The sequence below is a fragment of the Siphateles boraxobius genome, unplaced genomic scaffold (assembly GCF_051911475.1).
Source record: "Siphateles boraxobius isolate OS27281-9 unplaced genomic scaffold, OSU_SipBor_1 33, whole genome shotgun sequence".
Classification (NCBI taxonomy): Eukaryota; Metazoa; Chordata; class Actinopteri; order Cypriniformes; family Leuciscidae; genus Siphateles; species Siphateles boraxobius.
The window spans coordinates 11,393,434-11,420,154 of NW_027508953.1; the positions used below are offsets into that span (position 1 = coordinate 11,393,434).

The window sequence follows — 26,721 nt, forward strand, 5'->3', positions numbered from 1 at the left end:
GAAATGTATGGGAAAAGACAATTTTCTTTTCAAGATGTTTACAACTAACTTTGAACAAATTCTGTAGAGTGGCCCATATAGCCTATTTGAACAGGATATGTTTCCAGGCATGAGTATGTACTAAAAATGTGCTTTTGACTTTCATTTATATTTGGATTATATATATACACTGCCATTCAAAAGTTTGGGGTCGGTAAGATTTTTACTGTTTTTAAAAGAAGTCACTTATGCTCACCAATGCTTTATTTATTTAATTAAAAATACAGCAACAAACAAAAACAGTAATATAGTGAAATATTATTACAATTTCAAATAACTGTTTTCGATTTTAATATATTTTAAAATATTATTTATTCCTGTGATCAAAGCTGAATTTTCAGCATCATTACTCCAGTCTTCAGTCACGTGATCCTTCAGAAATCATTCTAATATGAGGATTTGATGCTCAAGAAACATTTATGATTATGATCAATGTTGAAAACAGTTGTGTACCATTTTTTAGGATTCTTTGAAGAACAGAAAGTTTAAAAACAACAGCATTTATTTGAAATATAATCTTTTGAAACATTATAAATGTCCTTACTGTCACTTTTGATCAATTTAATTCCTCCTTGATGAATAAAAGTATTGATTTATTTTATTTATTTCCCCCCAAAAATAAAATAAAAATACTTACTGACCCCAAAGTTTTGAACGGTAGTGTTACAAAATATTCTATTTCAGATAAATACTGTTCTTTTGAACTTTACCTCAGAAGTGCTGGTATTTCGAGGAGCAACAGATTCAGCTGAGCAGAGGAATACTGTAGTAAGTTTTTTTAATCTCAGGTGAATCACGTTTCTGTGTGTGAATGAATGAACGGCAGAGATGCGCTGTTTACCACAACTTGCAACAAGACAGTTTAAATTTGAATCGCGTTTCTGTGTGTGAATGAATGACCCGCTTTTAGCAAACTATATTGCTATACTGAGATGAGTAAAAATCGACTGAAATATGTTGAAATAAAATGTATTTGTATAAGCAACGTATTAAACTGCAAATTAACATTTATATTTCTTATATAAAAGAAAGACCTATGTTACAGACATATGAAAGACAACATTTCGTTGACTAGTTTTGGATAGATTATAAATTTTTACTGTAAAATATTTGCCACCTCAAATAAGCTTTTGTTTGCCAATTTTTGCTCATATGTTAAATAGCCTACAGTACGTTTTGTCAAAAATAAAGTAATCAAATAATATAATATTATGTGTTTGTTCCAATGTAGCCTAGGCTATATCCAAGTAATGAATCCTTAAAGGGTTATTAGTTCACCCAAAAATGAAAATTAAGTCATTAATTACTCATCCCCATGCTGTACCAATCCCGTAAGACCTTCGTTCATCTTCAAAATATGTATGATAAAATGTATACTTTAGTTTTTACAAAGAAAGATTGCACTTGAATTGTTGTTGTAATTGTAACCTTTTTAATAAAAAAACTATATTTACAAGGTATATGTAAACAAACTAGTAAAAGGTAATATAAGCCTTTTCTTTAAATAATTTTTATTGAGTTTTATTAGTGACAAATTTGGGGAGAGGATACATATTCCAAAACTGAAAATACAGTATGAGAATTAACTGCACAATTACTAGACATGGAAAAATATATAAAAAAAGAGATGCTTCCAACTGTGAACCAATTTCAGGGTTCCCACTCTTTTCTTGAAATGATTTTCCAGGACTTTTCCAGGACATTTTCAAGACTTTTTCAGCTGCTACAGTGCGAATCAAGTTATCACAACTAAGGCTGGGCTATATACCGATATTATCATATCGAGATATATTTTGAAACAAATGTGATATTGTACCTATACCGTTATTTCTGTATTATAGTTGTGCAAAGATTGTTGTCTTTCACAATGCCACCTGCTTTCCTCTACTTGCAATGCCACACTACTAAAACAGAAGTTATTCTCTACTTTAGTTCATACACTGCTATTTTACTTGCTGATATCAGTTTAAAAGTCCAAACTCTCACAGTCAAGCTGTATTCGCAGTCAGTCACTAACGTTAGAAAATATTAACTATTATCGGAATTCTAAATTAATTGCATCTGCCCGCACCAAGGCACATTACGCATCTGGTATACATAATGGCATAAACTGATGAGTTATGTGTTTTTGACTCTAAATTATTTTGATTTATCAAATCTTTGTAACCGTTTTTGTCAATTATATTGCTGAAATGGATAGACCTTTTGTAAAGCTAAATGTGTTTAAATGCAAAATCCATTTAGCCTACTGGTGTATGAAATGGATCTGAAGTAAAATATTCTGACAAACTAGGGTAAAATACCGGTATATATCATATATCCCAAGCTTTGGAGAATTGCTATTTTCTACAATTGTACCTTATATTTTGTACATTTAACCAGATATTGCTTAAATGGTTATTCATCTCAATCTTTCTCTATTGTACTTTCTCCGAGTTTCTTACGAGTTTCCGTAAACTTTAATTTAATGATGTAAATAGACTTCTGTCCCTCACATTAAGCTATGGAATGGCTTCAGATGACTTTGTGAAATTATAATAAGACCCTCTCAGTCTCAGACCCAAGTCACCCAAACTGAAGTGAAAAAAGCGTGAGGCGCCGAAAAGCGCGCTGTTTGCATCCCTGCGTTTTATTCTCCCGTAATCCGCACACACAGAGTGAGTGCATTACCGGCCGCGCCCGCACTCGGCCATCAAATCTAGTGCCGCGCCGCACTCTATTGCGTTGGGAGTGCGTACGTCTCTAGATCAAGGGCCCGGCCCGAGGATAGTGTCGGGAAATATCGGCCCGCGGGCTCAAGTTCGGGCTCGGGCAGAGAATCTAAGCTCTAGTTCACGCTAAGAAACCGAGAGTTGTCATCCAGTCTCTTTGGTAGAGAGAGACGAGGAAAACACACAAGCATGCAAATGGAAATTATTGCGACCGGAAAGATTATCGAGCTCATTTTTTTATCGTGCGATTAATTGATTTATTGACTATAGCGACAGGCCTACACACACACACAGTTTACCTTTTTAAGCCCAACTGCAGCGAATGGGGAACATTCAGGCAGAGGGCAGGAGGAGAGGGACGGGAATGTTACGTTGTAGGTTCGGTAGACTCGTTATTCTCCGCTTTTCTACAATGATTAGCTGAAAGTGCTTCACCACGCTGCTGCATCGTGTTGTCACATGTCCGTAGTTTACAGGGGCAAGTCCTACATACTGAGATGTCAAATTGCGTACTTGCTACGCAAAATGCGTACATATTGGCAGGTTTGTGTCACGTGGGGCGCTGTGCTGGCTACATGCAGAAATGAAAGCAGACAAGCGCTTCAGCCCAATATTACCCTTTGAAGGCAGCTGAAAACAGACATTCATGCGTAAAATGTTTAACCCGTTTGCGTTCATCCACAAGGAGGGAAAATTATTTTCCAGGACAACACAAAATTTTCCAGGACATTTTACTTTTTTTCCCATTTTCCATGTGTTTTCCAGGACTGGAAAATTGGTCTTTCATTTTCCAGGTTTTCCAGGACGCGTGGGAACCCTGAATTTGCTAGAATATATATATATATATATATATATATATATATATATATAAAAAAAAAAATATATACACACACACACACACACACACACACACACACACACACACACACACACACACACACACACACACACACACACACACACACACACACACACACACACACACACACACACACACACACACACACACACACACACACATATATTTTGCTCTTGCATTCTTTCTTGTGGCTCAGTGACACACCTGAATGAATGGCTCATTAAGTATGCGGGCCCCATTGTCTCCTCAGGTGTGAACCACTAAATATGCATGATGGTATTGAAATCGTTGACGCCTCTTGTGCATATTGCCTTTCCAAACAAAAAGTGTCTTACAAAATTTAAATCAATGTATTGTTTTATGTGAATGATTAGGCAGGATGATTTTCACATCATTTTGAAGAAAAAACTCTAGGCAACGACATCCATTAGTCAAAAATCTTATTGACACATATTTAGTATGTGTTTTGTGGCCTTATTTCAGAAACTTTAGTTTTTAGTTTTTTCAATAACCATGCATAAACAATATTCCCTCAAAAGTACAAACATGTACATACATGTTGCTCACATATTATGGTAGCCCTGTTTGTGCTAAATAGAGTGTAATTACACCTTTGCCATTAATATGTTTATAACCAACTGAAAAAAGCACAAATGTCAGGGCATGTCAGAACATCTCATGGACCCCAAAAACCCCTTGGACCCCAGAGGGTTAAACGTTGAAGGTAAGATTTTCTTCAGCATTATTGCTCAGAGATTGTCAACCTACCTATAGGGCTGGGTATTGTTCAAAATCTTTCGATCCGGTGCCAATTTCGATAACTCAGTTTCGATACCGGTTCCTAACAATACTTTTTTCGATACCAATTTTATGAAATCCATTTTAACAAGATTACATAACACATTACCTCAGAAAAACTTTGGTTTTATTTTTTCAGTTTGACTCATGCTCCTTAGCCAGTGCAAAAAGTAACAAAAAAAAGCAAAGGAACAACAATTTTTTATAAAGAGCTCATGCTCACCAAAGCTGATTTTTTTAAATAAAAAATACAGTAAAACTTGTAATATTGTGAAATAGTATTACAATTTAAAATCTTATTTGAACATATTTAAAAATGTAATTTATTGTAATGAATTGAATTCGAAGCTGAATTTTCAAAATCATTACTTCCGTGTCACATTACCCTTCAGAAATATGAAAACAGTTTGCTACTTAATATTTTGGAAACTGTGATACATTTTTTCATGATTCTTTGATAAAAAAAAAAAATTCAAAAGAACAGCATTTATTTTAAAACGAATATTTTTGTAACATTACACATGTTTTGATGTCACCTTTGATAACTTTAATGCATTTTATTCCTTACTGAAAAAAAATTCTGAGCAACTTTTATGTTTACCCTGTGCACTGTCAAGGTCTTCATCATATTTGTCGTGGTAACGGTCTTTGCAGCAATTATTTTACCGCAAAAACTGCATCGCGCACTGCTATCATCGAGCCTGGAGAAATGCACCCACACTTTTCCACATCTTTAAGGTATTATGTGTGTGTGCTCGCATTTCATATGAATATGTGCGCGGAGAGTTTGTGTGCGTGTGCTCCGATTTTTTTACAGTCTATGGTGTGCTCGCGTCTCATAAGTATGCGTGTGGATGTGGAGAGTTTGTGCGTGCATGCGCGCGTCTCATATAGTATGTGCGCGGAGAGTTCAGCGCGTCTTGTGTGTGTAGAGTTTGCGTGTATGTGCATTTCATATGTATTTGTTTGAGCACTGACGTTGACGAATTAACTCCTTAAGTATCGAAATCTGGAACCGAACAACATGTCATTTTTTGGTACTCGATAGTATAGAGGCAATTCGGTCGTTACCTAAAAAGTATCGAACAAGGTACCCAGCCCTACCTACCTATTAAAGAATGGCTTCATTGACACTTCAGTTCAAAAAGCAGGCATTCCAGGGTTCTCAGGATGCTTGGAACACATCAATGTTATCTGGCAACGAATTAAATCAGCTAAAAAGGAGAGGACGGAACTCCATGTGACATTCCTGGATTTGGCTAATGCATATGGTTCAGTGCCACATGAGCTTCCATGGGCAGCATTTGATTTTTTCAGGGTACCGATGTCGATAACAAATTTAGTGAAAGCCTATTTTGAGATTTACAATTTAGTTTCTCAACTCCAGAATTCAACAATACATGGCAATGCTTAGAGGTTGGAATAATGGCAGGATGCACAATTTCTCCACTGGCTTTTACCATAGCAATGGAAGTAATCATTAGGGCATCAAAATGGGTAGTAGGAGGAGAGCGCTTGGCTTCTGGGATGCGACTACCACCAATCAGAGCATACATGGATGACATGACAATCATGACTACAACAGTAGCCTGCACTAATCGGTTATTGGGCAGGTTAACCGATAACATTGAATGGGCACGAATGCAATTTAAGCCCTCTAAATCAAGGAGCATCTCGATAATTAAAGGCAAGGTGGTAGATAAAACATTCTTCATTAATGGTGAGGCAATACCAACAGTTTCTGAGAAGCCAGTGAAGAGTCTTGGGAGATGGTACGATGGGGATCTAAAGGACACAGTTCGAGTGGGAGAAGTTAGACAACAAGCAGTGGAAGGGTTGAAGAACATTAACAGCTGCGCTTTACCAGGGAAACTAAAACTCTGGTGCTTTCAGTTTGGTCTACTGCCGAGGTTGCTGTGCCCACTGACTGTGTACGAGTTTTCTTTGACAACAATGGATAAGCTGGAAGCGTTAATAAGTTAATATATCAGGAAATGGTTGGGAGTTCCACGCTGCCTCAGCAGAGTGGGACTTTATAGTGAAGGAATATTGCAGCTGCCAGTCTCTGCTTTAACTGAGGAGTTTAAGTGCGCCAAGGTCAGACTGGAAATGAACTTAGTAGAGTCACGCGACAAATGTGTAAGGGAGGCAGCACCTGTGTTAAAAACTGGTAGAAAGTGGTCAGCAAAGAAATCTGTGGAAGAGGCAAAGGCTGCCCTTCAAATTGGTGATATCGTGGGGCAGGTACAGCATGGAAGAGGGTGTTTTGGACTCAGTTTAGCTCCTCCTAATTGGCACAAGGCAGCACCTGCTCAAAGGAGGAAGCTCGTAGTCAACGAGTTGCGAAAGCAGGAGAAGATAATGAGGTGTATAAAGGCCTTTTCCCAGGCTAAGCAGAGAGAGTGGATGAGATGGGAGAGTGTGGAACAACGCAAGATGGGCTGGTAAGACCTTTGGTCAATGGAAGAGAGTAGGATCAGTTTCCTTATAAGGTCAACATATGATGTTCTCCCATCACCACAGAACCTAAACCTCTGGGTAGGAGAGGATCCCTCTTTTCCTTTGTGATGAACATTGCCACATTAAGGCACATTTTGACAGGATGTAAGGTGGCTATTAAGTACCAAGTACTCCAATGTTTGGCTTTAGCATTAGAAGACAAGCGTAACATGACCAATCAGTTGCCACCTGTTCTAGCAAAACATTACACACAGAAGACAATATTCCTCCGCCCAGGTGAGCAACCACCAAGAAAAGGTGTTAAAACCAATTCTTGCTCAGGACAACTGGAAGCTGCTAGGGAGTGGAAAATGCTGGCTGATCTTGATCAACGGCTTATTTTTCCACCTGAGATGCCACCACTAACCTCCGACCAGATATTGTTTTGTGGTCTGGATCAGCACGCATTGTTCAACTGATAGAGTTAACATTGCCATGGGAGATTGCTGTAGATGAGGCATATGAGAGGAAGAAACTGCGGTATGCTCAGCTGGCCACTGAAGCAGAACAGCGAGGATGGAGAGTCCGGGTTTATCCAGTGGAAGTGGGTTGTCGAGGATTTGTGGCACACTCCACAACCCGGTTCCTCAGAGACGTCGGATTCAGTGGCCAAGAGTTTCGTCGCACAGTAAAGAACTTATCTGAAGCAGCAGAGAGGAGCAGCAACTGGCTGTGGTTGAGACGGAAAGAGACTGGCTGGCTGTGTACAGGCCGCCATGCTACGGTTTTGAAAAATTCTTGAAAATTTGATGAGTCTGTTGGTTTATTTGTATAGCTTGCATAGTAATTACAGTTATTACGTTCCTGTGTATTTTGCGTTAATGAGGATTGGTGTTTGGATATTGTGTTTTGCGTTAGTATGCCATACGGAACCGTTGCCACTGACCGCTTTAACGTCCGCAGTGGGGCTCGACAGCCTTAGTCAAATGGGTTGGCGCGTATGGTCGGATTGTGGAGAGGTTGTGAGAGACTGTGGTTAGGTCAAAGGAGCAGCCTCAGCAGCAGGAGGGATGTAAAGGTCAGTAAGCTGGGCTGAGTTGAGTGGGGGACGGAGGGGGGTGACTCTGGGACGCCAGAGTCACTGTCGAGCCCTCTTGAGGTGTCGTGATGGGCTAGTCGACGAAACAGAGGACGGAAGGTGCCCACTTGAAGACCCTAGAGATGTCCCCTACTCTGCTCAATCCAGACGGTTGTCATGAGGGGACCGCACTGTGGTTGCAGCCGTTGTGTGTGCAAATACACTGCAGCTATTAACACCAGACAGGAGGAGATTCACATCACCATTTGGAAAGAAGCGTAAATGGATGGAGAAGCATAGGTTACTTTAAAGCTACGTCTTGGTGCTTGTCTTTGCGAAAGCAAAGACAAATGAGTACAAATCAGAATGAAGTTTTAACATCTACTCTCGTGTAATGGAAATCAAGTTTCTGCTGAAAGATGTTGTGTTCAGCGAGCAGGAGTATAAAGACATGGAGAACTTCATCAGGACTGCAAAAGAAATGAAAAGAGGTAATTTGACATTTCCTTAATCTTTAAGTCTAAACCTATCTCAGAGTATGCAGAATTATATTTTATCTTATTATTTAGTAATACAATTCAAACTGTCTATCTCTAACAGATTCCATGGACACCCCAAGGTTAGTCACTGTATTCAAGGAGAGGATTGAGGAGAAGTTGAAAACTTTGACCCATGGAGGAAGGAAAGCTGCACTCTGGGTCTGGTACTATGGGAGAATCAACCTCATCAAGGTATTTATCAGGAGTGAGCGTGTCCCAGACCACACAGGTCACCTCAGCTGCATAATTGGAATGCTGAACACCTTTGCAGCAGCAGGCCACCATCAGTATGCAAAGCAAGACTCTATGTACAATTAATGCAGCAGCGACAGGACTCTCCCATGTTCCAAGAAACTCTATCCAAGTACACCGTGTATGGCAACCATGTAGTCTGGTTCTCAGACCATGAGTGGTCAGGCATATGGACTGACATCACAATAGAAACCACACTCATGTGTGAGGCTAAATCCTCAGGCGGTTTAAGCAGAGGGCGGTTCCGGAACAAATCTGCTCACAAGTCTTGGGTTCAGACACTGAACCAATTCTCGTTCATTCACCAGGAGCTTGAAGGAGTAATGAACAAACGTGGGGGACCTATCCACACAGACGTCACAAGAGCCCAAATGGAGAAAGTCAATGATGCTGTTAACGCCATAGTTGGCGGAAGTCAACCCCTTCGATTCCATACGGGACAGGAATACCCTTGTATCTTTCTCGACGAGGTTCAGCAGCACTACTGGGGACTCAGTCAATGCTGATCAGGCAGAGGTTGGCAGAGCCATACAGGCCAAGATGGATGGAAAAACTGTTATGGATACAATGGAAACCAAGCACAAGGTCAAGTAATTGGCAAGCCTCAGATCTACTCCGAAAAAAAATATAAATGGAGTCAATCTGGGTTTAGCAAACCAACTTTGCTCACCAAGCTCTACAAGACTGACAAAGCAGATGGGGCCATGGATGTGTTCAATGACATCAGAGCCAAGAAAAGTGATATCATCAAAGCTGGCTGCGAACTGTTCAAGCTCATATTCTGCGGAAATCCACCTGAATATTAAGAAGACTTAAGATTTGATATCTTCAGCAAGCGGGCAGCAGCCGGGAGCATCAAGCCTGAGAAACTGCCTCCGACTACAGGAGCTGCTGCACAGCACTCTGTGGGCATATCTCCAGACCAGAGATTGGCTACTGCTTCAAAGTCCATCACTGGATGTCCTTGAGTATGGATGGAAACAAGGAGAACAAGGTTATGCACCAGTCCCTACAACAGATCCCATTGCACCAGACTACCTTCTGAAGTTTGTCAGCAGCAACTGTGACACTCTCAGGTGCTGCTGTAAAAAGCAAGGAGTCAAGTGCATTTCTGTTTGTGGGAACTGTCATGGTAACTCTTGCCAGAACATCAACCAGCCAGATGATAACATGAGTGAGAGAGATGCAGGGGAGTTGGATGAGTTTTTTTTTTATTTTAAACTGATTTAATAAGTTTTGTTTCGTAATTGTTCAATAAAACCAGTCTTATGCTTTTTGCATGGACTTGGAGTCATTTTTACTCAAAACTATTGGCTGGGATAGATTCAGCACCCCTAAAACCCCCTAGTTAGGCATCTCAAAAGCTAAGTTTGGAGAAAAAAAAGAAAGAAAAAAACATTATTTTTACCCAGGCCCTCTGGCACCCCAACTTTGATTGCATCCCCAGGCATTTCCCCGAGGATTTGGCCGTGGATAAATTGGGAGGTGTTACTAGACACCTATAGGAACACATAGTAAAAAAAGCTATTGGTAAGAACTTTTTTGGCAGATTGGCAATAAAAATGCCTAACTTTTCCTAACTAATTATTTTAATATTCCTTTGTTCCGATCAGAGCATGTGAGCGGAGCGCGCATTTCTGAATATTCCTCCGCTCGCTCATTCCGCTCAGGGTCGCTCACTCAAACCAGAATGGCTGGCTGGTTCGAAAATTTGTGGAACAAGGGCTGCCTCCGACTAAAAAAAAAGGAAAATTTCCTCCCGTTTGGCATCTGTCCATCCCCATCTGTCACGTCTCAAATCCCCACCAGTGGGGTGCGCCCCACACTTTGAGAACCGCTGCTTTAACACCTCAGGGATGTTCAAGGAGCAACCTGTTTGTGCACTTTCTAAAGATTTTTTGTACTGTGAATTTGAACTGTCAGTTCTGTTTTTGAATAAAGGGTTGGAAATGAATGCCTTTTTATTAGTTAATTTTTTATTCGATTCATCGATTAATCGAAAAAATAATCCACAGATTAATCGATTATTAAAATTGTTAGTTTCAGCCCTACTGCCAACTCTCATGAATTCACAGTGAGACTCACGCAATTGTCACTTTTTAAACACTCTCACGCCACACATCCATTTTCTCGCGTAGAGAAAAATCAACCAATTTGTTCAAACGGCTGATTCATTCAGGAAAAGCAAGTGATTGTTTACATTTACATTTATTCATAATATAGCATAATATAGCTGACGCTTTTATCCAAAGCGACTTACAATGCTATATGTCAGAGGTCGCACGCCTCTGGAGCAACTAGGGGTTAAGTGTCTTGCTCAGGGACACATTGGTGTCTCACAGTGGATTCGAACCCGGGTCTCTCACACCAAAGGCATGTGTCTTATCCACTGCGCCATCACCACCCATTTCATTCATGTTCATTGAATCGTTAAAATGATTCGTTCAAAACGCAGATTTCAGTCATGAAATCATCGCTGTCTGTTGCATTGAGACTCTGCTACGGTTTCATTTTGAAATTCTCGTCAGCAAAATAAAGGGAAAACAAACAATATTGACAATATTGTTTATAAAATGTAACTCACAATGTTCATTTAACTGTTATATAAAATAAATATAATATTTGCTATTGTGCAAAGGAAAACAGCCCTCTTGCTGATGTGATATTGTATGATAACAACATAATGATATATATATATATATATATATATATATATATATATATATAATACAAAAACTCATTTAGGGACATACCAAATAACTGCACTGACACATCACGCAGTGAAAGCAAGCATGAGAGACAAATGCGATGTCAGCTCGCAGTGCGCCATCGTACATAGTTAAAAGTAAAAAAATGATTACAATATCATAATAGACAATACACATCGCACACCACTACACACATAAAGAATGAACTTACAATTGAACTGACATTAACCAACTTTCTTCTCCTCCTCTCCTCCTGTTTCGCGTGCAGGAGACAGACGTAATGCTGCCACGGATGTGACGCGTAATGTCATGTGAACGAGTAAATCCACAAAGAACGAATAGTAAATTAAAAAGTGTGCTAATTAGATAGTTTTAATTTGAAAAACATTTAGAAATGTCTAGTCAAATTGCCATCGAAAATGTAAGACCTTTCATTAGTAAAAATAAGACTAAGACTTAAGACTTAAGGATCTGCGCCCGCGGACACCCTGTCTATGGCCGAACATCGTGTAACATCGGTAACACCGACTACCGCAGCAAGCATGTCCACATGCTCTTGTTCAGGAAATTACAGTGGCTTAGGGCTTTGACTTCTGCCCAAAAATCATATTCGAAGTTTGTTTGTTTATTAATATTTGAATATATATTCGAATATTTATTAATAATATTTTGACCATTAAATGCTTTCAGTAAGACCTATATTGTTATCAAATTTAATAACAATATATGAATATGTTCTGTCCACCAGAGGGCAGTGTATCACTCAATGTCAATAGGCAAGCAATGATGTTTTCAGAGGAAAAAACAAACTGTCACGAATGTTTCTTTTTTTATTATTATTATTATTATTTGTCATCAAACCCTGGAAACACAAACAGTATGCACAGCAATATGTGAGCATAACAGATTGTTTCGTTTACATATTCTACCAGCCAGCCATTACTGACACATTGTTTAGCGATCTGACAGCAATTACCAATAGAACAAGGCACTTTGAGATGTAAATCGAACACTCAGGATGTTGTTCTCCGTAACACGACGGTTTATCTGGCTGCAGACTTTGTTAGGTTGTCCACCAAAAAGACAAGGTGATTCAGTTTCTGGCTCTAGAGAAGAGCGTTGCTTTGTGACTATATTCCCCATGCTGGAAAACACTTTGCTTTTTAGATTTTCAGGAATGTATATTTCGAACTCCTCAGGCGTGTTTGTAGGCGCTAGCGCTGCCATTGTTTTTGTTTACAGAATAGGCACTCAGTAACCAGGACGCTAACGTCACCTATGATGACGCTACAACGCTAACGTTGGCCCAGATGACCAATAATAGCCTTGTGAATGAACTTGCGATTCAGAACTTCACCAGGCGTGAAAAAAATTCAGAATTTGAATTGAAAACAACGTTTCAAGCAAACCCATTTACAAAAATAAATAAATGCACATAACAGATTCGAATATTAAAGGCTGCCTAATTTTCGTTCGAATATCTTTTTTTTATATATGTATATATATTCGAATAACGAAGTTCGAAGTCAAAGCCCTACAGTGGCTGTAGGGTTTTTATCTAGATGACAAAAATGTAAGATTAAGTGAACATTTTAATTAAATGTTGTTTGGCCTATATTAAAGAAGGATTTGATCATACTGTAAAGTGTAACAACAATCACCCTCAGTTGGTGCCCTCTGCAGGCATTTGTTATAATACATAATAATGTACAAGTTGATCATGTCCATATTATGTATATTACATTCATTTTAACAGTGTTGTTCAATGAAATCATATGATTTCTTGCTTTTGATACTTTATTTGAACCAATTATTATTGACTCAAATGTTCTATGTATTTTAAGTCATTTTAAAGGCTATTGTTCACTTACGTCTGTTTTTATTGCCACAAAAACATTATCCAATTACTCGATTAATCATCAACATAATCAACGAATACTAAAATAATCGTTAGCGACAGCCCTCGTTCAGACAGAGGATGAAAGCAGGTGCTGCAACAATGAACATTATATGAAAGTGATTCGGGTTTTTTTTTAATAATAAATGATGTAAACACTCTAGTAGATCTAATTAAAACAGTTATGAACATGCAAATGGGCATAAATGGTGCCCGTTGACTTTTAAATCATTGCTGTACTTCATTTTTTTTAATTGATTTAAGTTAGAAACAAAGTGCATCACGGTTTCTACACAAATATTAAGCAGCAAAACCATTTTCAACATTGATAATAAGAAAAGTTTTCAAGCAGCAAATCAGTATATTAAAATGATTTCTAAAGGATCATGTGAGGATCAATGAAGACTGGAGGAATGGCTGCTGAAAGTTCAGCTTTGCCATAACAGGAATAAATTACATTTTAATATTATATATATATATATATATATATATAAAAATATTTTAAAATGTAATAATATTACTGGTTTTACAGCTGACCAGTTAAATAAAGCCTTAATGAGCATAAGGCTCATTTCAAAAAGATTTAAACAAACTCACCAACCCCTAACTTTTAAATGGTAATCTACGTATGAATTACTACACAAAACAAAATTTTTATCAATGAAATCGAGTAAGTATGTACCTGATTCAGCAAACAGCTCATATGGTAGGGTGAGTTTGTCTTTGGGCTCTTTCAGCAGCGCCATGGTAACGCAGCAGCAGAACCTGAGAAGTTCGGGGGGACTGTGTGAACCCACACAAACACCACAGAATACTAGTGCCAATCCAGCCCAGTCATCCTGATGCTTCAGCATCTGAAGAGACACACACACACACACACACACACACACACACACACACACACACACACACACACACACACACACACACACACACACACACACACAAAATGGGGGAAAAAAAACAAAGAGAAACAAACAAGAGTGAGCAAATGTAAAAGTGTAAATAAGTACTATGGAAATGAGGTAATGATCTTACCTCAACTCTAACAACAGCCTGGGCCAGATCCGACAGCTCAGATGTGTGAGGGTTAGTCGCCAGAGCTCTACAAACAAAAACAGAGCATGTGTGACATCATGTCATGGTTTTTCGGTAATGTAACATGATAAAACTATTATCTGTTCTGCTGTTGGGAGCGAGAATACCTGCATTTAACAGCAAGGAAAATATCCATCTGTTGTCTAGTAACCAGCATCATTTGGAGATGACTCTGCATGACCTCACACTGATCCACACTGAATACACATCCTGCCTCAACAATCTAAATACATAAACACACATTAAATGTGGCATTATGGCTAATCTGAAATTGTAATTGCAGAGCGCACACACACTATCACTTATCTCCATTATATTATATAATGATCTAATGCAGGGATGCACAGACCTGTTCTTGCACATCTACCTTGCTGCCAACTTCAGATCCAACCCTGATCAAACACAACTGGACCAGATCATCAAGGGCTAGGGATGCTCATTACGGTTAGTTTTCCCGACCGATTAAATTCGCATTAAATAAAAATAAAATTGACGAGTGTCTGTGACCCGCTAAAAATACCCCAAGGTATAGGCCTACACTAAATATATTTTTTTAAACTTCACAAATTAAGATGACTAAAAGAAAACACTGAATCCGTTTGAAGCTTTGAAAACCGGCAATTTGTTAAAACGCCAGTTTGTTTTCAGTCAGACTAAGTTTTTCCGTCAAATAAAAATACCAGGCCTACCTCAATCCACACCTTGTCTAGTTTTTATTTTTTAAAAAGTAACATGTCTACATGATGTGGGGTTAGTCTGGAGCGCAGCCTGTTAGAGCCGCGGCAGAAAACACTCTCTCCGATGGCACAGATATCCCAGAAATGCAGAGATAACGTCTCGCTAGTGTGGCCAGCTTTGGGAAGCGCCTTTCACTTGCTTGTGGATGTTTGCTTTGCCAGTGATATTGCGTTGTACTTGTACCACTGCTGTATTTTAATACCACGTAGCACATTTTGCAAGTAACTTCATCGCCCTTTCTGTCGAAATGGTCCCACACAGTACTTTTCACTCGCTTCATTTTGCTTACTCAGCGAAATATGTCTGTAGGCACGTGTGGTTGCACGTGTCGATGCGCCCCATGAGTTTACAAATATAGGCTATATAGTATTTTTTTTATAGTATGTATTTAACCATGCAGCAAACAAAAAAACAAAAAACCTTAAAAAAATACTTTTAACTTTTAAACCGTTTAACTGGTAGTATTAATCGGTTAATTTTTTTACTTTCGGTTAATGGTTAAACGGTCAATATGAGCATCCCTATTAAAGGCACTTGATAATTACAGACAGTTCAGGGTTGGATCTGAACTCTGCGGGTAGGTAGATCTCCAGGAACAGGATTGGGCACCCCTGATCTAATGCTTTGAAAGAGAGCATTACCTTTGAGGTGAGGAGAATGAGCTCAGGGACAGTGTTGATCAGACCTCTTTCCCTCACAAGCTTAAAAACAGCCAACATAATCTCAGGAGGAGGCTGACACAAGAAAATATATAAGACATAAGAAAAACAAAGTATATATTTATGCATTATATAGACAGTAAGTAGTCAACCAGAATGCCTATTACCACCGCTACAAGGCCACAGTTGTAAAATACAACCCAGTGGTGAAAAAGGACCGTTTGCAACATTGCTCAGTAAGGCTGAAATTGTGACATTTTACTTTTAAATTAAGATAAAGTAATCAAATAAATTACTGGTAGTAACAACAACAACAACAACAACAATAATAATAAGACATAATATTTAATCTCTGCTAATTATTTATATATATGCTTAATGTTCCAGCTATTTGACTACTTTTACAGTGAAATATTACAGTGACGGCAGTGCATGAAGTGTGCTTACTTTTTACAGTACAGTACGCCTACTAGCCAGTATTTTAAATTATTAAACATGGTGTGTATTATGCCATATAATAAATAAAATGATATGAAAGGTTGATTACTCCTATATAACTCATTGATGTATTTCAAGAGGTCATGTACGTACTTGTTCGTTATCTGTCCTTTTTGACATCTATTCCTATACAACACAGAGCCCTGCACATAACATGAAGAAAAATACTAGTGTCCACAAATTAAAAACATTGTTAAACACTTTTTATATTAAATTGGTTCTTCGTTTTACTTTACCACTTTTTACTGTGCTAATCTTTTTTATGATCCAGAAAACATAGCATATAGGAAAATAAACACTCAGCCGCATATTGCGCCATCAGTCCATTTCGCAGCAGTTTCTCAGCCGCCAGTTACATTCGTTTAATTGGACATAAGGCCCAAAATATGATGCACTGCCATAAGAAAATACACATTTTGAGCAGTTTTTACTGTAACAATCTTTTTTTTATGGGCCCTTGATTTTGGCAAATAGGATGCGTTAAATTTGAGATAAGGCCTTGATATTAGAAGTACTGCCCTAATGAAAGCCAAATTGAGCAAATAGTTAATGCTCAGTTAATTAATGTGCATCCATGCTCTCATTTTCTTCACAGTAATATAGCTGAGATGCACAAAGGAAATATGTTATAGTATACATAATGGAAATTGTAACGCATGAGCATGTAAAAATTCCCATGTGCACGCAATAGTTTCTCGCGAGCACGCAAAATGTTTCTCGTGTGCACGCAGAGGCATGTATATTTTTTGTTTTTGCAAAGATCCCTTTAGGGGCTACGTACCAAGGTGCAGTTTAGCCTGAGATGAATGAAGAGCGCTTCTGTCACGCATGTGCGGACATGGGTACTGCTGAAAAAAAGGGACTGCTGGGTAGGGCTGGGTTTCGATTCAAATTTCAATAATCGATTCGATTCCGATTCTCAAGATCTTGAATCGATTATCATTATTCGATTCGATCTGATCTGATCCGATCTTCGAGATTAAGATAAGTGTTTTTGAAAAAAGCATTGACACAATGACATAATTTGGTTCCATTACCTTCATTAACCGCCTGAATCCCACGTTCACAACAACAGAATACGGGCGCATACCTTTGCAAATGAGGCCCGCAATCGCCTCAGTTATTTTGACAGAGCGTGCAGAATTAGTTTCCAGTTGTAGAGTTTGTTTCAGTGTCATCTGTTGCGGTCCGGTGGCGGGCTTGGATATGATGTCTTGATGATGTCGCATCATGTGGTTCCTGAGATTAGTAGTATTTACACAATACTTCACCTCCATTTGGCAGGCTTTGCAAATTGCTTTGCTTTTGTCAGTTCGTTCTCTGCATTGCTTGTTCTAAACCCGAAATGGTGCCAGATCGCAGCTTTGGGCGTTTCTGGAGTTTTCAAAGCAACCGCTTGCTTAACCTGTTAAGCACTGAAGCCATTTTTGAGTTGTTTTGTCTGAGAGACACGCATAAAAGTACAGACTCATAACTCCAAAACTGTAACAAGGAGAGTCAAAAGGGAGGTATTGTTTGATAGAACACTTTTCAAATTTTTTGAAAATATAAATTACATTACATTTGGACATTCTCCTGCTGAGAAACTGCTGATAAAAGACAAAAAATATATATATAATTTTTATTATGATTTTGCATATTTCTTGTTTGACATGGAATAACTCTGGAAGGAAATATGGTAGCTCAAAAATTCTTTTTTGGTGAATTCCCTCTATATATGAGCTGCATCTGGATAAAATTGTGTGGTGATTGGATAAAGGAATCAAAAGTTACAGCATTTGGAACCAAGACAGGCTTTTTGTTTAGTCATTGACGCCCCCTAATGGGCATTTTTAAAATTGTTCCTCCATGGAGAATATCTTGTCATAAACGCAATATATTATGTTCATTTTAATTTTAATAGTATGCTGTAAAAAAATGATGTGCCATTTTCAACGATCTGTGAATGTTTCATGAGTTGTATTATGTTTTTGGCACATTGCAGTACATAGAAAAAAAAGTATTTTATAGATTATGGAAAAAATAAATTCTATTTATTAGCAAATAACTAAGCAATACTTAGGAGATGTTCAAATTGGCTACATTCACTATTAAGTTCAGACTCTAAGCTTTCAAATGACACCTATTTTGTGTTAATCAAGGCAATATTTTTGAAAAATATGATAATTAATATTTTCGCAGCCAGGTGGCCTCCGCGGGCGGTGCCCTCAGAGTTAGAGGGACTACTCAGCACTCGTTCAGAGTTGATCGAAGTTGTTAGATGCTTTAAAAAGCTGAGATTCTAAGCTTTAAGGTGATACATATTTTGTGTTATCCAACGTTTGAAAAAAGCACGGATGGCTCCGGAAACATTGGAAAACACATTGCATCCCGGAAAGATGAGAGACATGTTTTTTAGCCAAGCATGCATCACTTCGTGAGGTATATCTCGTGATCAACGAAATGGATCATGTTGTGTTTGGGCTCTTTGTAATCGATTTTTGTAATTGTAATTTTTCACAATCCATGCATGTTTCATGGAGTTATGAGCTGAAACGTCACATCAAAACAACAGCATCACTGCTACTGCTACTTCATTGGTGCGCATAGTGCAAAGTCATGTGTTAGAAGTCCATAAGGAATATCTTTAGATCTGAGTGATGGATTATGGTGAGTTTGGGCTCTTTTTAATCTTAACAATCTGCTGTAAATAATGATGTGCCATTTTACACGCTTTATGCCTGCTTCATTGAGTTATGAGTGAAATCGCGGCATTAGTGCTCCATCTATATACAAGGCTCTATGTGCGCCTGTGGGGGTGCGTGTGTTACAACTCCATTAGGAGTATCTTAAGATCTGAGTGATGGATTATGCTGTGTTTGGGCTCTTTTTAATCGTGAGAGTCTGCTGAAAATAATGTTGTGCAATATCATACGATCTGTGCATGTTTCATGAAGTTATAAGCGAAAAACCAACGCGAGTGCTTCACCAGTATATTCTTGGCTAGGTACGTCTGTGGTATTTTTTGTGTTGGAACGCCATGAGGAATATCTTTAGATCTGATTTATGGAATATATTGAGTTTGGGCTCTTTTTAATCGTGAGCCCCTGCTGTAAATAACGATATGTCATTTTTCATGATCGATGTATCTTTCATGAAGATACGAGTGAAAAGGCCAAGTCTAAGCTACCTTGCTTGGCTACGTGCGTCTGTGGATTTTCTTTGTGGTAGAAATCCATGAGGAATATCTTTAGTTCTGAGTGATGGATTATGTTAAGTTTGGACTCATTTTAATCGTAAGAATCTGCTGTAAATAATGATATGTCATTTCCCACAACCGGAGTATGTTTAATGAAGTTACGAACGGAAATGTGCCTTAAATTATGCATCCTTATATGATTTACCTATGGTCTCTTGAGGGGCTTCTTGTACAAAACCTCACTCAAGTTTAGTAAAAAGCCCGAAACAATTATGCTTGTTCTATTCTACTCATTGAGACCTTTCAAATGACATATGGCACATGACTATCTGAGCTGTATGATGTATTTGACATATTGTAGTATGTACTACTTCATAAATTATGAAAAAAAATTTTTCTATTTATCAGCAAATAACTCATCACTACTTAGGAAGTTATAAAATTGGCTACATTCATTGTAAATTTCAGACTCTAAACTTTCAAATGACACCTATTTTAAGTTGATCAAGGTAATATTTTTGAAAAATATGATTATTATTTTTTATCGAAGCTAGGTGGCCCCAGCTGGCGGTACACTCCGTTTTAGAGGGATTACTCAGCACTCGTTAGGAGTTGATCAAAGTGATTAGATGCATTAAAAAGCTGAGATTCTAAGCTTTAAAATGATACCTATTTTGTGTTATTCCATTTCAGTGGTTGCTTAGAAATTTGAATATGAATTTTTATTCACTGGGGAGGGGGGGGGGGCGTTGGTTATTAACAGGTTAACGTTACTGACCGCCTTGTTCGTTGTTGTAATGTCCTTCCACCTCGCGGGTATGCGTGAATTCAATGACGCGGCAAGTTAAAGTTAACGGGGAAAATGTAGGCCTATTATTAAATCGATCATCTGAATTACGGATCGATGTTTAGAAATTAATATGAAAATCGATTCAGAATTGGTGAATCGATTTTTTCAACACAGCCCTGCTGCTGGGTAACTTCTCGACGTGATAGAGAACCGGTCAACAATGTCAATGGCATGAGTTCAAATCCTGAATAAACATTATTGCGTTGACAACATTGTTCATTGGGTTGACAACATTGTTGATGAAGTGTCTGCAGGGTGACACAATAGGAGTAGGAAGTTTGTAGCATTTCATCTGACTGTGTTTGAACTCTTCAATCACTGAAATAATGAAATATTTAATATTTATTAAAGTATTATGACAAAAATACTAAGACTTGTAAATTATTTAATTCTTTTTTATACATGTAGTGTATACACGTAGTACTGAATTGATCATGTGCAATTTCTCTTTGCTTTTTGTAGTCAGCCTCAAACGCTCACCTCCTAACAGTATGGGGGGGTTGGGACAGTTCAGTAAGCTCCATGGTGGGGGTGGGCAATACAAAGGTGTAAATTGCCGTTGTTTCATCTAGAGCAGGGGTCTCAAACTGCCGGCCTGGGGGCCATTTACAGCCCGGCATTTTTACAATAATTTTTTTATTTATTTTACAATAAAACGCATTCCGGCATATTTGATAAGAGAGCTGATTTTGGTCCTAGGAGTTTATTTGTTTGCTGCTAACGGAAACGAAAATGTGTCTCTTTCCAAAACGAAAAGAAAATTGGATGATGAACGCAGACAGTTTCAAGAAAGATGGACATTGCAGTATTTTACTGTGGAGTTTAATGGAAATGCTACCTGTCTGATATGCAAAGAAAAAGTCGCAGTCCTAAAGGAGTATAATCTCAAGCGTCATTATTCAACTAAACATGGAGAACAGCATGAGAAGTACCAGGCAGACGAGAGAGAAAAAACAGCCATGAAGTTGAAAAGAGAGCTAACATCCCAGCAAAGCCTTTTCCACAAAGCCAAAAAGGATGCTGATGCTGCAGTTGAAGCAAGTTATGTGGTGAGTGAGCTGATCGTTAAAGCAGGAAAGCCGTTCACTGAAGGGCAGTTTATGAAGGATTGTATCTTAAAAGTCGCTGATATTCTATGTTCAGAAAAGAAGAGCTTGTTCAACAATCTCTCTCTATCGGCAAACACAGTGGCAGAGCGGATTAGCGAGTTGTCGAGTGACATGTATGATCAGTTGCGCGCCAAAGCTAGAGTTTTCACTGCGTACTCTGTGGCGCTTGACGAAAGCACAGACAAAACAGACATTGCGCAGCTAGCCGTTTTCATCAGGGGTATTAATGAACAATTTGAAGTGACGGAGTTGTTAAGTTTGTGTCCAATGCACGGCCGTACCTGGTAGACTGGTAGGCATTAATGGCGCCCCATCTATGACAGGCAAAAAAAACGGATTGGTAGCGCTGGCACAAAAAAAGTTAAAAGAGGAAAATGCAGATCCAGCAGTTGTTCTGCACTGCATTATACACCAACAGGCCCTGTGCAGCAAATGCTTGAAATATCAACATGTCATGTCTGTTGTCCTGAAATGTATCAATTTCATCAGGTCGAGAAGTTTACAGCACCGCCAGTTTCGGGCCTTTTTAGAAGAAATTGAGTCAACATAGGGCGATGTACTTTACTTTGCAGAGGTGCGCTGGCTCAGCAGGGGGAATGTCTTGAAGAGATTTTTTTGAGCTAAGAGCAGAGGTGAATAGATTCATGGAAGATGGCAGAATGGATGTTCCTGAATTCAGTTCAGTTCAGTTTCAGTTTATTGTCCCCTAAGGGAAACTTGTCTTGCAGCCAGGTAAACATACAGGTAACACAACAGGTACACACCACATACACATACAATTAAACAACACAAACTACTAATTAAAAACTTATACACTACTACTCATCTAGGTCAAAGAATTGTGCAAATTTAGCAACCTAATTGCACTTGGTATAAAGGAGTTCTTTGTCCTATTGGACTTAAAACAAGGGACTCTAAATCTCCGACCTGAGGGGAGGACCTCAAAAGAACAATGAAGGGGGTGATTTACACAGTCCACTATGGCATCTGCTTTCCTCATAACCTGCCTCTCATAAATATTTGTCAAGGAAACCTGTGGACAGCCTATTAACTTACCAGCCACCTTCACAATATGGCTGAGGTTATTTTTCTCCCTCAGGCTGATGCCCCCATACCAGGCAATAAAAGCAAAAGAAAGGACAGATTCAATAAAAGATTTATAAAATAAAGACATGATAACCTTATCAACATTAAAAGAGTTAAGCTTCCTTAGGAAGTACAATCGTTGTTGTCCCTTTTTGCAGATCATCTCTGTGTTTGTGTCAAATTTGAGTTTACTGTCTATCACAGTACCCAGATATTTATACTGCTCTACCACCTCTATGCTGATTCCTTTTATATAGGTGGGTAGAGGAGAACCAAGTTGTTTTCTCCTAAAATCTATGAGCATATCCTTGGTTTTAGAGGTGTTAAGCTGGAGAAAAGACCTGTCGCACCAACTGACAAACTCTTCAACCACTGGCCCATGCTGAGATTCATGTTTCTGCAGTAAACTGACAATAACTGTATCATCAGCATATTTCAGGATGTGTCTATTGCTATAATGGCTCCTACAATCGTTAGTGTAGAGAATATATAGTAGAGGTGAAAGTACACAACCCTGCGGAGAGCCAGTGGAAGAGACACGCCTTTCAGAAAGACAACCATTCACCTTAACTCGCTGTGTTCTATTTGTTAAAAAAATCCATAATCCAGCTCACAAGATTACTCTCAATATTAAATTCTGATAATAATTTACTGACTAAAACATGTGGCTGGATAGTATTAAAAGCAGAAGAAAAATCTAAAAACAAGAGCCTGGCATGTGTACCAGGACCCTCTAAATGACTATAAAGGAGATTTAAAAGTGTAATCTGGGCATCCTCTACCCCTCTGCTAGCCCTGTATGCAAATTGCCCGGGGTCCAGGGCCCCACCCACCCTGAACAGCAGAAGCCGCTTTACTATCCTTTCAAATGACTTCATGACCAGTGAAGTCAATGCCACTGGTCTGAAGTCATTTAATGTGCCTGCAGAGTTGCCCTTTGCCACTGGAACAATAATAGACTCCTTCCAAGCCATTGGGACCCTTCCCTGTTCCCAGGACATCTCAAAAATGTCAGCAAACACCCCACAGAGTTGCTCTGAACAACACTTCAATAATCTCCCAGTAATTCCATCTGGTCCTGGACTCTTATTTACCTTAATTCTCTTAAATACAGACCTAACCTCCTCCTTTGTGATTGAGAAAGGTATATATTCTACCTGAGCCTGTTCCTCAGTTATTTTCTGTAGTTTGTCCGAGAAGTCATGAATATCAAAACGTGAAAAAAAGGTGTTCAGCGCTTCAGCTAACTCGCTATCATTTTTATACATTGGAAATTGGACTGGTTTATTATGTGTTTTTTGCAAGCCTATCATTGTTTTCACACCATCCCATGCTACCTTCAAGTTGTTACTGCCCAGTCTTTCCTCTGTCTTATTTTTATATTGCAATTTAGCCTTCTTGGTTTCTGCTCTGACCTCCTTAGTTGCCTCCCTAATTTCACGCTCATCCCCCTTATGAAAAGCCCTATGTTTTTTCATTAACACTTGTTTCAGTGAGCTAGTGACCCATGGCTTATTATTTGCATACACTTTGACATGCTTTTTGGGAATAATAAAATCCACACAGAAAGAAATATAACAACATACAGCATCAACAAGCTCATCAATATCCGAAACAGAGTTAATGAAGACAGACCAATCGGTGCAATCAAAACAACCTTGTAATTTCAGAACAGACTCATCCTCCCAGATCTCAATCTCTCTAGTTTTAACTTCCCCCCTTTTAAGCATAGGTCTGTACACCGGGGTGAGATTGATAGTACAGTGATCTGAGGATCCTATGGGAGCCAGAGGGGAGGCCTTATAAGCCTCCTTAATTGAACCATAGCACTTGTCCAAAGTCTTATTTTTCCTAGTTGGATATGTGACGTATTGATAAAAGTTGAGGGTTTTACACAGTTTGCAGTTATTAAAATCCCCCATAAGCAGACACGGGGCATCCGGGGAAAGAGATTGAAGTCTTTGAGTCACTTTGCGAATGATATCGGCAGCAGTTTGTGTGTTTGCTTTGGGGTGAATATATATTACAGTCACAAATATCTGGGGAAATTCTCTCGGGAGATAGAACGGGCGAACGGAGATGGAAAGCAGTTCGATGTCAGGAGTGCATATCTTTTCCCTGACGGTGATGTTGCTGCACCACCGCTGGTTTATGTATACACACACACCACCACCCTGAGATTTCCCTGTGACTTCTGCGTCTCTATCCAACCTAATTGACGCCCCAAAGCCGCTGATCGATAAATCCGTGTCGGTGTCTTTAGACGACAGCCACGTCTCACTGAAGGCCATAATACAGGCGTTCCTGTATTCCTGTAAATAGTTCGAGTTTGCTTGAAGCTCATCAATCTTGTTTCTGAGCGACTGAACATTTGCGAGTATTATTGAAGGGAGCGGAATACGGCGTATTTTTTGTCGTTTTAACCGAAGTCGGACGCCACCTCTCCTTCCTCGCTTCCTCTCTTTGCGAGAGTATTTGCGATCATTTCCAGGAGACCTACGCCTAGAGATCTCAGCTAGAATGACTTCAGATACAAGCGGGTCCAAATATATATTTCCCATACACGGATTGTCCCATCGCATCAAACATTCTCGAGAATATGTCCTTACCGGCTCACGTTGCTGGCTGCGTTCGCCTTGGACATAGTAAATCCATAAAGTCCATAAGATGACAGCGTAGTATATCTCCATGACGACTGCTTGAATGAACAATAGTATCTAGTCCATTTTCATTAAACAGCGAATCAAAACAGGAAACTTATAGCACTTCTGACAAACAAAATGCAGTCAAACAAACACACCTGCTGCTTGTCGCTACAGCTAGAGTAGCGCCACCAAGCGAATTTGATGATCCTAAATGGGTCATGGACCTTGGATTCTTAGTGGACATAACACAGGAGCTGAACATCCTTAACTTGAAGCTCCAGGGTCCTGGTCAGCTCATCATAGCAGCATATGAATGTGTGAAAGCTACATGCAGATCTCATGTGGCGGAGGACACAGCATTCAGTGGTGATGAATATGCCTCTGCTATTGACAACCTACAGGAGGAATTTGATCAGCGGTTTGCTGACTTCAAGTCACACCGTGACACTTTCCAGCTGTTCGCAGATCCCCTCTCAGCTGACTTGGAGAGTGTCCCAAGTGTGTTGCAAATGGAACTTATTGACTTGCAGTGCAACAGTGAGCTAAAAACTAAATAAGAGGCACAGGGAAAAGCAGACAGGACTGGAAAGTTTTTGAGACAGTTACCTCCATGCTACCCAGAGCTGTCCAAAATGTTCAGTTGGGTAATGTGCCTTTTCGATAGCACATATCTGTGTGAGAAACTTTTCTCAACTATGAACTTCAATAAATGCAAGTAGAGCTCAGTGATGCCCATAATGAAGCTGCTCCAGGGTTTCAACTGTGACCTCCATCAGGGCAAACGTGGCTCAGTTGTGTGAGCAGAAGCGCTGCCAGGTGTCTGGCAAGAAATAGAATAGTGTTCAAATGTATTCAGGGATTGCATGTGTTCACTGCAAGGTTGTTTGTTCAGTGCAACGTTTTGACAAGTTATTTAAGTTAAAAATAAAGTAAGGGGAAAAGAGTTAACTGTTAAAATTATATTAAATAAATTGTTAAATATCTGTTTTATATACTGATGTTTAAATTTTTTAAGTATGACACAAATGTGTTAGTTACATAATCTGAAGTAAATGAGAGCTAACTTTTCAGCAAGTGAAGTAAACCTCCAAAAGTTTACTTTGATTGCACTGATTGGACTGTTTTTGAAGCTGCTACCAACGATCTGGATGAGCTCACAGATACTGTAACATCATATATAAGTTTCTGTGAGGATACATGCATTCCTACCAGGACATTCTTATCATACACTAATGATAAACCATGGTTTACTGGGAAACTCAAACACCTTTGTCATGCCAAAGAGGATGCCTACAGAAGTGGGGATAAAATCTTGTATAACCAGGCCAGAAACAGATTGACAAAGGAGATCAGAGTTGCTAAAAGGAACTACTCTAATAAACTGAAAAAACAGTTTTCATCCAACGACCCATCATCAGTCTGGAATGGCCTGAGGAACATCACCAACTACAAGTCACCATCCCTCGATCTGTGGACAATCAACACCTGGCTGACGATTTAAATTCATTTTACTGCCGGTTTGAAAAGCCCTCATTCACAC

The 26,721-nt window shown here is 39.0% G+C and overlaps 1 protein-coding gene across 1 annotated transcript in view; it reads right to left on the reverse strand.

The window, feature by feature from the left end:
- The window catches only part of topaz1 (testis and ovary specific TOPAZ 1), a 102,219-nt gene that overhangs the window by 13,147 nt on the left and 62,351 nt on the right, over positions 1-26,721 (reverse strand). The window contains exons 9-12 of the mRNA XM_077195545.1: positions 15,798-15,890; positions 14,526-14,641; positions 14,359-14,425; positions 14,003-14,174 (exon numbers count right to left, since the gene is read on the reverse strand). Of these exons, the coding sequence (XP_077051660.1) occupies positions 14,003-14,174; positions 14,359-14,425; positions 14,526-14,641; positions 15,798-15,890 (448 nt within the window). The remainder of the gene's footprint in view (positions 1-14,002; positions 14,175-14,358; positions 14,426-14,525; positions 14,642-15,797; positions 15,891-26,721) is intronic.